This window comes from Pseudonaja textilis, chromosome 1, assembly GCF_049901715.1.
Source record: "Pseudonaja textilis isolate UNSWEBS1 chromosome 1, rPseTex1.2, whole genome shotgun sequence".
Lineage (NCBI taxonomy): Eukaryota > Metazoa > Chordata > Lepidosauria > Squamata > Elapidae > Pseudonaja > Pseudonaja textilis.
In genome coordinates, this window is record NC_141990.1 from 128,900,046 (window position 1) to 128,913,062 (window position 13,017).

General features: G+C 38.1%; 1 protein-coding gene across 1 annotated transcript in view; it reads left to right on the top strand.

Annotated features, from left to right (window-relative positions):
• Positions 1 to 1,156: 1,156 nt before the first annotated feature.
• TPO (thyroid peroxidase) overlaps positions 1,157 to 13,017 on the top strand; it is a 55,927-nt gene continuing 44,066 nt past the window's right edge. The window contains exons 1-2 of the mRNA XM_087923633.1: positions 1,157 to 1,205; positions 1,794 to 1,875. Of these exons, the coding sequence (XP_087779759.1) occupies positions 1,157 to 1,205; positions 1,794 to 1,875 (131 nt within the window). The remainder of the gene's footprint in view (positions 1,206 to 1,793; positions 1,876 to 13,017) is intronic.

The following is a 13,017-nucleotide window of genomic DNA, read 5'->3' on the forward strand; positions in this document are numbered from 1 at the left end:
TAATTTCAAGGCATTAAAGATTGATTAGGTAATAATTCAATTTTAAAAAAATCTTTTTATAAAATTAAGAGGCATCTTATTTTAAACATAGCATTTTTTAAAAAATCATTAGTTACTGGAGTTTCTTCTGCACTTAACTCCCTCCATTGCTAACACTTTAAGCCAAAAAGGAGGTTTAGCTTGATTAGTGAGACTGAAAGGGACTAATATATTATACGCTATTAAGGAAGAATTTACATGAATCTTTTCCTAAATTGTAATTTTAACATCCATTCTTTGGAATGTTTTCACTATTTTTCAGATGAAAGTATTCATTTTCTTCGTAATTTTACTAACAATTCCCAGCATGGTTGTTTTTGTTGCTTTTGTCCAGAACGGCAGAAATGATTTATTAAGTAAGTAAAAAGAAGATGATGATGAAGAAATGTTACAATGCATTTCACAAATCAGAGAAAATTAATATTGATTTAGTTATTGAATAGTGAAGGAATGCTTAGTTCTTTTTCAGGAAAAATAACTTAGTTTATATTGTTGAGAGTTTTATATATATATATCTTAAGTTTTTGCGGATACTTACATGTATGGCATTTAGCTTTGTTCGGGTATTTTCCCACATCATTGTAGTTGTGCTTTTAAAGTTGTAGCAACATTTCGGCAGAATCTCATCTGCCATCATCAGGCTTCTGTATATGAGATTCTGCCGAAACGTTGCTACAACTTTAAAAGCACAACTACAATGATGTGGGAAAATACCCGAACAAAGCTAAATGCCATATATTTTTCCTACTTTAGGAAAAATATATTAATCCAAATTTAGAACCGTACTTTTTTCAAAATACCAATATCTTGTTCTTAATAGCTATATCTCATACAGTGGTACCTCAGTACTTGATTGTTTCAAAACCCACTGAATTGGGTGCTTGACGTATTTTGATGAGAAAATGTTTTCCCAGTACTTGGAGTTTGTTTAGTATACAATGTGCTTCAACAGGAAGAGGCAGTGGAGAATGGACAGGAAGTCAGGCATGCTGGGAAGGTCACTGCAAAATGAGGAAACAGCCACAGTGGCAGACGGGAAGACGGCCATGCTAGGAAGGTCACTGACATAGGAAAAGGGACAGACAGAAAATAATTCCTGGTTGAAACAAAGGGTCACATGGTAAATCATGTGGTATGTTTGGGACACATCCTTTTTAGCACCCAATGTACCTCCTGGAACCAATTAATGATATGTACCAAGGGACCACTGTGCTGTCTTATTTATTGTTTAATTGATTTCATCTTTTAAAAAAGGTTATAGAATAAGACCAAGCCTTTTGACGAACCACAACATTTAGCGTGGAATAAGTTATTCTAAAAGGTGTAGGATTGTGTGAACGACAGTATTTTTAAGTCTGGATTTCTTCTTGTGCCCTGTCTATTCCAATTTATCATGTACCAGATACATAAATCACAGTGACTGATTCGATACACTTTCCTGTAACAACTATACTGAACAAGATATAAAGATTGATTTCATTGTAGGTATCAGCAAAAGTACACAGCACAAATCTAAAGGAGGTTTATTCAGAAGCATTGAAGTGCATCTAATTCTTAACAAATTGGAATTTAGTGATTAACACAAAAGGATAGTTCCTAAAATAGTACTTAGGAGCAAACTTTTTGCTGAAAACCCCACATAATGAAATAGTAGTATATGTCATCTTTTCTACCATGTTGATGGTCTATTGAGTTTTTTTACTATTATTTTTTTACAAAAGGTACTTAATTGTTGAGTCAAAATTATTTTCTAGGGCTAAGAAATATAAAACAAAATGGAATTGGGAAGGAAGAAACACCAGAAGCAAAAGATGAACAAAAAGGAAGAAGAAACAGGTAAATATATCTTAGCAATTTAGAACTGACCAGGAGAGATTTATTCCATCACAACTGAATAGTTGGGAGGATAAATGTTATATGATATCTGTAGAGGCTTAATAAGTCTCTTTTCTTTGCTTTATGTTTAGGGAAAAAATATGCAACTAAATCTTCATATTGCTCAAATTAGACAGTGTGACTTGGGAAGTCCCTGGAGAGTAAAAAAAAAAGGGGGGGGGACTGATCAGCCATATGAATCACTGGGGTTAAGTCATCTACATCTGCTTTAAATAAGTAAAAAAACACTTTAGTAACCAATTTGAATTCCTTCTGTGTATCACAATGCATGGCACTATTAGTGTTGCAAGATTAAAGTGATCAAAGAGTTAGTATAGATCACAGAAAACAAAAGGAAGATTGAAAATGGACAACTTAATAATTGGCATATATGCAGATGGTAGTGAGAGCTATGATACGGGAAAGAGGAGCAGCTCAAGAAAGAATGAGTAATTGAAGATAAAGATAGTTAATATCATCAGTGTGTTTTTTAAAGCAAAATATCTGAATAGTACCATTTTGAAAAAATGTACTGAAGAAGAAAGCTGTCCCCTTCAACCTAACTCAGTGGATTGCAAATTTGACATGGTGGGATGGTTCAGTAGCTTCAATGACTCTCAGAGTGATGTTGGCAGTAATTGGAGATCCTGGAAGGGTCACTTCTGCCAGTGAGGTTGAAAGGGAATGTAGAAGGCAAATCTACTGTGAGGATGAAGGCAAATGGAAACTATAAAAGCAAAGCTGGAAGCATGTATGGGCAAACCCCATCTGATTGTTGCCAAAATATAGCCTTGCTATAGCTGAACTATTATGTTTATGTAGAGGAAGAAGTTGCAGATTCTGAGGGTGGAGTTAAAAGAGGGATCAGTCTAGGATCTCTATGTAGCCACAAGCAAACTAAATCCAACTTCCCTTGAATTCCATTGACTCTAATCCAACTCCAAGAAGGTACTAACCTTTAGTTGAGAAGAGTCCTTTGCATAGGCTTTTTAGCAATAAATCAGTTTAATTGGTCTTGATCAACAAGCATATGGATCCGATCTTTTGCACTTGTTAGTTTGGATGCTGGATTATACACTATCTTGGTTTAAAAACATCCCTCTAATTATTGGGGGTAAAACCAGTGGTGGATTCAGCCAGTTTGCACCACTTTGGGAGAACCAGTTGTTAACTTTCTGAGCAGTTTGGTGAACTGGTTATTGGAAGAAATCATTAGGGCAGAGAACCGGTTGTTAAATTATTTGAATCCCACCATTGGGTAAAACATTTGCTTTTCATGAGATGATCTGGAGGGAATCACATAATAAATGGACAACAATCTGATAACTGATGATACCAGTATGGAAAGAAGAATTCTTCAGAGACATACTATTCAGCAGATTCAATTAACTAAGGCACTTTTTAAAAAACTGCTTCTTTCTCTGGTGTGCTTTACAGGAAGAAACAGTTGGAATACATAAAATGAGAAGCATGATGATTGATGAAAACCTGAACTTTTTAAAGTGAAGTCAAGCATACTAAAATAAATGTTTAGAAGTTAAGAAATGAAGTTAAGTGGGCTGAAATCTGTCACTTCAATCAGATGATTACATTACGATTACATTCAGTCTGTGTAATCATATAAAGGAATGGAGTGGCTATCAAACTCAAAGAGGACATTGTAAAATATGCACTCAGCTGTAGCACAATAAATGATAAGATCATAATTATTAGAATCAGTGGAAATCCAGTAACATCTACATTGTAAAAGTTATGCACTTACTACAGACATAATGATAGAAGAAATTAAGGAACGCTATGGCAAATTTGCAAAAAGTGTTCAATGAACATCAGGGAATTACATCAGGCACTGCTATGTGACTGAAATGCTAATATTGGAGAAATGAGCAGCCTGAACTACAAGAATATTTTGATTGAATAAATGCAGTGATGCAGGATATACTGTATGTTAATAGAGAGTTGTGAAGACAAAGTTTTGATAAACACCAGCTTCGAGCAATGAAAACACACATTTTACATTGCAATATTATGAGGTAGATTACGATGAAATTAATCAATCACATATTTGAAACAGAAGATGAAGAACTGCAGTTTAATAATTACAGGATTTCCAGGAACTGGACTGTGAAGCAATTTTATGTTGGTACAATTTCACGAGGGGGTGCGATGGCTCAGCGGTTAAAGATGCTGAACTTGTCAGATGGAAACTGACAGCCCAGGTTTGAGACCTGAGTTCTGTACAATAGGGTAAGCTCTTGTTACTTGCCCTAGCTTCTGCTCACCTTGCAATTCTAAAGCATGCAAGTAGATAAATAGACATCATTTTGGTGGGGTTTTAACAGAGTTCCATGCAACTCAGTATTTAGCCATCCTGACCACATGACCATGGAAATTGTCTCTAGACAATGCTGGCTTCTTCAGCCAAGAAATGGAGATGAGCACCATGCCTAGAGTCAGATACGACCAGACAGGGAAATCTTGACTTTTATTTTTATGATTTCATCTGGAAGATACATGGCTGGAATACCATATCAGGGTTGCAAAAACTTCCCCTTTGTCTGCCATTAAATTCTACTTATTTGTAAATTTATTTATTTAACTTTAACTTATTTAAATCATTTTAACTATTTAAAGTTTACATTTAAACTGTTTTATGAATGTGTGTGGCTCAGATATATCCCAAACTGATTCAAAAAACTTAACCAGGGGTGGGTTTCTACCGGTTCTGTCTACCTCTGTAGAACCGGTAGCTCTGAAGAGCAGCAGACATAGAATTGGTTCTATGTCTGCTGATGTTTTTGCCCACCCACCTACCTGAGCTCTCACCTGATCTTCATTTCCTGATTTTTCAACTTCAGCTGATGAACGAGCCACAGCTGCAGTTAAAACAGCAGGAAATGAGGGCTGTTTCAAAGGCTGCGTCTCTGCACAGAGCATGCTGATGATGATTTACAGGCGCGTGGCTCACAGCATACAAGGAAGCTCGTAAATCCTGAACCAGTAGTTAACCCTGTCATATCCCATCCCTGCACTTAACTTACATGAAAGAAAACCAAAAGAGTCCAGTCAAGAGAAAGGAAACTCTATAAAAACTGAAGTGGAAAAAGTGGAAAAACTGAAATGGAACAAATGTTCTCAAACTGTTAAACAGGAAGGAATCCAGTGACTTTCAGAATATGCTATCCAGTCAAGGTAAGACAAAAAACAAAATGAAAATTTTGGAATACAAGAAGGGCAAATAATGACAATGAATAGCAACAAGCAACAAAGAAAGAATGCTAACACATAGAAAAAAATAATAGAAAAAAGGCAAAATGATATGATTCACATAAGAACATTAGCACATAAGAACATTTATTGCTAATATATTCAAGAATAATCATGGAGAAGGTCTATTAGAAAATAGAAAGGCAAATGAGGTTAAAAGAAAACAAATGTTACACTGAAACCCTTCGACAAACGGAATTCTGGATGGACAGAAACATCTGTATACGGAGAATGTATTAAAGAACCAATTCCACTAAAAAGTTACACATAAGAAGCAATAATCTGGCTGTCAAGTAGAAAGGCACTGGAGGCAATCAAAATACCCAACTGAGCCATTTAAAGCTGTAGAAGAAGCAGTTAATCTGAAAATGATTCTATGTCCATGGGAACAAGTCCAGCAGGCAATTGGGGGGTAGATCCTATACCAAAGACGACAGAGGCAACAGAAAGTGCAGACTTACCAGGCTATTGCATTAATTCCTTACTTAAGCAACGATTTATTTATTTTATTTATTTATTTGATTTGTCAATCACTTATAAGATAATAGGTATAAGTATTTAAGTTATGAATATATGAAATGGGTACATATAAGAAAAATAAAAAAAACAATAGGACAGGGACGGTAGGCACTTTGGTGCACTTATGCATGCCCCCTACAGACCTCTTAGGAAAGGGGTGAGGTCAATAGTAGACAGTCTAAGGTTAAAGTTTTTGGGGTTTGGGGAAGAAACCACAGAGCCAGGTAGAGGATTCCAGACATTGACCACTCTGTTGCTGAAGTCGTATTTCCTGCAATCAAGTTTGGTGTGATTAACCTTGAGTTTGTATCTATTGTGTGCTCTTGTGTTGTTATGGCTGAAGCTGAAGTATTCATTGACAGGCAAGTCATTGCAATGTATGATTTTATATACCATACTTAGATCAGACTGAAGATGGCGTAATTCAAGGTTTTCTAGGTCTAGAATTTCAAGTCTGGTGGCATAAGGTATTCTACAACGAGTAGAGGAGTGGAGAATTCTTCTTGTGAAATATTTCTGGACTTTCTCAACTGAGCTAATATCAGGTACATAATGTGGGTTCCAGACTGATGAGCTGTATTCGAGTATTGGTCCAGCAAATGTTTTGAATGCTCTAGTTAGTAGTGTGATATTACCAGAGAAAAAGCTATGTAGGGTTAGGTTAACAACTCTTAATGCCTTTTTGGCTATGTAGTTACAGTGGGCTCCAGCACTTAGATCATTAGAGATGAGTATTCCAAGGTCCTTTACAGAGCTTGGATCATCAACAAGGTCTTGACTATTCAGCTTGTATTTTATTTTCTGATTTTTTTTGCCAATATGTAAGACAGAGCATTTATTTGTTGAGATTTGAAGTTGCCATTTGTTTGACCATTCTGATACATAGTCAAGATCTTTTTGAAGGGTAGCAGTATTGTCTGTGGTATTGAACAGCTTTACATCATCAGCAAAAAGAACGCAGTTGCTCTTAATATGATAACAGAGGTCATTTATGTAGAGTATGAAGAGAGTTGGTCCTAGAACACTGCCTTGGGGGACACCACTATTGACAGGTACAGAATTTGATAGGACACTTCCAATTTTGACCATTTGTTGTCTGTTTGACAGGAATGCTTCTATCCAGATATGCAGTTGTCCAGAGATACCATAACATTTTAGTTTTAGGAGTAGTTTGGCGTGTACCACTGAATCAAAGGCTTTACAGAAGTCTATGTAGATTGCGTCTATTGTTTTGCCCTGATCGAGTTGTGTAGTCCATATGTTTTTGCAGTGTAAGAGTTGCAGATTACAGGATAGTTTTTTTCTTAAACCAAATTGTTTATTGTAGAGTAGGTTCTTTGTCTCTAAGTGGAGGATAATGGATTGGTTAATAATTGATTCCATGACTTTACAGGTGACGCAGCATAAGGAGATTGGTCTGTAATTTTCAACTAGGCTGGGGTCTCTCTTTTTGAAGATGGGGATGACCATGGCTTGTGACCATAGTTTTGGCAAGGAGCTGGTCCTGAAAGATTTTTCAAAGATTATGCTTAGAGGTTCGGCTATGGCAGTGGGTAGCTTTTTTAAGAAGTAGGCACATATTTGTTTAAAATTCTAACAAGGGGAGTAGAAGCCCTATAAGAGAGAGAAATGCCCAAATGAAATGGAAGTTTCAAAAAAAGGCAGGTGAAATCACATAGCTAAGCAAATGGAAAGAAAAGAATTTAGGAAAAGAATCTTTGCTCTCCTGATCCTAAGTATGGCTTTGACTTCTAGCATACTATGCTAGAACTTGAAATATATAGTTTACAAGTAAGAGGTGACCCCTGTCTTTTCTTTTGAGAAACACTTACAGAAGATGAGAGAAAAGAATATGAAGAATGGAGAGAGAATATACAGCCCTTGTTTTCATGCCTCCTTAACTTGTGCAGCAAATATATTATAAACTTGGCAGGACTGGAATGGATGGCAACCAGAACCCAAAGTGGAAATTAAAATGCTAACAAATTGAGGTATAAAGGGGACGTCCCCTTGTTACCTGAAGTAAAATCATTTTGAGTTGGAAAATGAAAGGTGTCGGGGGGTGTCGGGAGGGATTCAAAGGCCATGTCAATCAGCATGCTTAGCAAACATCTTATTTATAACATAGATGTAAAGGCAGTAGGGGTGGGCTTCAAAAATTTCAGAAACCATTTCTCTGCCCGGTTGCTGGGTGGGTGTGGCCATGGTGGACGTGGCCTAGTTGGCCTCCTGCACCACAGTGGGGCCGGGATGTTTTTGCCCTTCCCAGGCTCCGGAGGCTTTCCTCAAGCCTCTGGGAGGGCAAAAACAGACTCCTTTGAGCTCCGAGGGCCCTCCAGAGGCCAAAAAAGGGCCTGTTCTTGGACTTCCAGAACTTCCAGAATGGTGGTTTTTCACCCTCCCTGAGCCTCTGCACAGGCCCTGCATTTATTTCGCATCCAAAACAGGCCGTATGGAGACTCCTGGGAGGGGTGAGTGGGATGGGGTGGGGCCAGCCAGGGGTGGATTTGGCAATTCATCAAACTGGCCATAACATTAGCTGCAGGTTCACCTGAATCTGGGCGAACTCTATTCTGCAAAGCACCTGAGGGCAGGACAAGAAGCAATGGATGGAAACTAACCAAGGAGAAAATTTACCTGGAACTAAGGAGACATTTCCTGACAAAACAATTAATCAGTGGAATGACTTGCCTCCAGAACTTGTGGAGATACCATCACTGCAGATTTCAAAGAAAAGTTTGGACAATCATTTGTCTGATGTGGTCTAGGGTCTCCTGATTGAGCAGGGGATTGGATTAGAAGACCTCCAAGGTCTCTTCCAACTCTGGTATTCTTTTAAGCTATGGATTGGTGCTGGGGAAGGTATTGTCCATATGGAATAGAGAATTTAGATGGCAGGCCTAACTCAGGGACATACCTTTTAACTATTCAAAAGAACTATCAGAAATATGAGGAATAAAATGGTCATGATGAACATTGTGTAGTTTTTGGTTTTATCCTTCTCCAAAGAAGCTAAATTTAAAAATCGTATGGACTCCTAAGTCCAAATATTTATTTTGTATCTTTGTTGGTAGTGTGTACATCATTGTCTAGAAATGTAATTACAAGCTTTCGTGCAACATAGGTGAGCTTTCAAATCTGTTTCCTTTCCGTAGCACAATTACTTTAAATAATCATATTTTCCATAAAATATCACTTAGGTAAATTGAAAATATTTTTGAAACTGGTGGTGGTGGGAAATTTGAGAAGACTTGAAAGGATTCTAGAAGATACTTGTTCTTTAATTAGAATAACTTATGTATTGTCCAGGTTGAGGATTTTTGATTTGAAGTCTCAGAAATATATTATGAGAATGCCAAATATTACAGGGGAGGAAAGGAAACAAAGAAAGGAGTTGTATTATGTTAAATCTGATCTTCACAAAATAAAAGCATTCTCAGCCCTGTGAAAACTCAATTGTTTAGATTTCTCATTGAAAGACTGCAGAGTGCCACGCCAGTAAGTTTCAATGCTACCCTTGAGAGTGAAAAAGGACTCTTGAATTGAAGAGACAGTTTCTGATTTCATTACAGCCTGACAAACTCTTAATAATTCTATACACAGGATGTCGGGGTTACGTGTGCTGATTTTTATGAACTAAGACTTGAAAGTACTTCGGCCAAGTGAACAAAAATTGATTTCATTTTATTTGAACTTCAAGGAGGACCCTGTTGGCCAAATGGATTTACTTTGTAGCATAGCTATTTCATTAACTGCCTTTTAAAAACCCAAACACAATGCTGCGTTTGTGAGTGACACATGGCATTTATTTGCTGAAATCATTACAAAGGCTGCCAACATCAATGGGCACGTTCAACTTAATTCAGAAATGACTCTGCGTTCACTTTAATACAGAAATCACTGAATTCTCTAAAACTCTGGTGGAGAAAATAAAGTAGTATTAGCCTTTGAATACTGGGACCAAACCTGGCCTGCTGCCTCTTTGTGTATGGCAGGGGTCTTCAAATGTGACAGCTTTAAGGCTAGTGGACTTCAACTCCCAGAATTCCTCCTCCAGTCATGTTAGCTCGGGAATTCTGGGAGTTGAAGTCCACTAGCCTTAAAGCTGTCAGATTTGAAGACCCTTGATGTATGGCCTGGGAGATAAGATGGGTGGACAGGGGGCAGATCACCAGGCCCTGAGCTCCTGCAGACTGAGGGCTAGCAGGGGCTGAATGACCTCAGCAACAGTATAGCCTATCAGAAGTCTCCTTGCTGGTGATTCAAAAAGTGAATGGCAATTTAGCATCACCTGGACTGCAAAGAGATCAAGTCAGTCAATTCTTAAAGCTAAATCAACCCTGACTGTTCTTTGAAAGGACAGGTACTGAAACTGAAGCTGAACTACTTTGGCCACCTAATGAAAAGAGAGGACTCCTTGGAAAAGACCCTGATATTGGGGAAGGATGAAAGCAAAAGGAGAAGAGGACCTCAGAGGAGAAAATAGTAATAGCACTTCAACTTAGCACTTCGACTTATATGCCGCTTTACAGTGCTTTACAGGCCCTCTCTAAATGATTTACAGAGTCGGCATATTGCCCCCCAACAATCTGGGTCCTCATTTTACCCACCTCAGAAGGATGGAAGGCTGAGTCAAGATGGTTAGATAATGTCATCAATGCAATGAACATGAATTTGAGCAAGTTCAGGGAGACAGTGGAGGACTCGGCTTGCTATGGTCCATGGGTTGTGAAGAGTTGGACATGACTTAGTGGACTGAACAACAGCCGTTGTGGTCAGGAAGGTCTTTGCCCAATTTCATGATGTACATCCAGGGGTGGGATTCTACCAGTTCACACCTATTCACTAGAACCGGTTGTTAACATTCTAAGCATTTCGGAGAGCCGGTTGTTAGAAGAAATTACTGGCCTAATCCTGTAAGGAAGGCAGGAAGGAAACATTCTGGTGTTGCTTACAGAAACTACCTCTCCATTAACCTTTATTACATTCTTGGCAGGAACTGCCTCAGGAACTTCTCTGGAGTTTTTTTTTCACCTCCCTTGCTGGTACTTTGCTTGTGTAGAGTGGCCATTGAAAAAGTGACTTATGACCATTTTTCACACTTACGACTGTTGCAGCATCCCCACAGTCACGAGAGGCCAGGTGAGGAAATGCGTGCCTCAATGTGAGTGTTGTTGAGTTGGCCATGCCCGGCCAGTAACATGACCACCAAGCCATGTCCATTCACATAACCACCAAGCCACGCCCGCCAACTAAGCCATGCCCACAGAACCTGTTGTTAAAAAATTTGAATCCCACCCCTGTGTACATCACTTGTCTCCACTCCTGGGTTGGGAAGTCCTACTCTCAATTACTTATGCCCTAGTAACCTTTCAAGTGGATTATGGTAACATGCTTTACTTTGAGCTACCCTTGACGATTATCTGGAAGCTTCAAAACGCAGCAGCAATGGGCAGTTATGTATGTTTCAAGAACTGCACATGTTACATCGCTGCTTCACAAACTACATCGGCTGTCAGGTTGTTTCCAGCTCCAATTCAAGGTGCTGGTGATGACCTTTAAAGCCCTCCATGGCATGGGGCCCAGATTATTTCTCTCCCTGATTGCATCTAGCCATCCTATCAGATACAACAGAAGGGACAGGTGCTGTCAGCTAAGGAGCACGGTTAGGTAGGATCCAGAAACAGTCTTTTCTTTCCATCTTCTGGAATATCATACCCTCCCAACTGGGTGAAATTTCCCCAAAATTCCAGCTTTCTGGAAGGCACTCAACAATTGGATGTGCCATCAGACTTGAAGTTCCCAAGGAAGCATGGAGTCAATTTTAATGGTCATACTGCATATAGGTAGAGTCTATCCTCTATCTTTTTATTGTACTTTTAATGTAGCTTTTAATTTTTAATTGCTTTTAATGACAAAAGAGTAGGATTTGTCCGGTCAACTGCAAGTGAGATGGGCAGCCATATACATTTAATGAATTAATTAGTGCAATTGTGCAAATAGTGCAATTAGTGCAAAATCTTCAAGAGACCTGATTGTATGAACTCTGCTAGACAGCACAAGGAGCTGTAGAGGAAAGTGAGAAAAAGCTAATTTTCATTCATTTAGAGTGGCTGGAGCTATCCTACTTTAATCGACAAAACAAATGAAGCTGATTAAATCCCATTGCTTGCACCCGGGATGAAATCATGTATTCTGTACACAATACAGGTAGTCCTCCACTTACAACCACAACTGAGCCCAACGTTTCTGTTCTTGAGTGAGTCATTTGTTTAGAGATTTTTGGCCCATTTTAAGACCTTCCTTGCCACTGTTGTTAAATGGATCACTGCAGTTGATAACCCAGTTGTTAAGTAAATCTGGTTTTCCCATTGACTTTATTTGTGAGAAGGTCACACAAGATGATCACATGTTCTGGGGATAGAGCGATGGTCATAAGTATGAACCAGTTGCCAAGCATCTGAATTCTGACCACGTGATCGTGGGGATGCTGCAAAAGTCATAACTGTGAAAAATGGTCCTAAGTTCTTTTTTTTCAGTGCCATTATAACTTTGAATGGTCACTAAATGAACTGTTGTAAGTCGAGAACTACCCATATACAACAGTGTAGCATTCTACTACTCTTTTTTAACCAAAAACCCCTCAAAACTCCAGTGGTCGAATTTGTGTTGAAACTTCTGTGTATCAGGAAATGGAATAAAATACATCCAACCATGTCCCAGATATATATACATATTCAAAGCCTATACAAAGGCAAATTTAAGTTTTTGTTGCATTCTTAAAGAGATGTATGTATGTATGTATGTATATATATAGATAGATAGATAGATAGATAGATAGATAGATAGATAGATAGATAGATAGATAGATGATAGATAGATGGATGCATGGATGGATGGATAGATAGATGGATGGATGGATAGATAGATAGATAGATAGATAGATAGATAGATAGAGATATATAAATGCATATTACCCACAAGGTTTTTTTTAAATTCTCCTTCCTTGTCATAAATTTAACATTTTTTTAAAAAAATCTTATATAGAAGTACATTTCTGAAAGAAAATGGAGGTCACAAACTAGATCAAATCATTGTGTTCTTTCTCTAATGTAAAGAAAAAATAATAACAGGAGAGCAGCTGGGTGTTAGCCATGTGATACATCAACTAGTTTGTTCTTATAGTAACTGAAAACTTGGTTTCGATCGGAGTTGATAAAATACAGTGCACACAAATTTTGTTTCTTTATACTTTGGTGAAAGATTGTTCAGATTCCCCCCACCCCTCATCTCATAGCACTAAATAATATACTTATG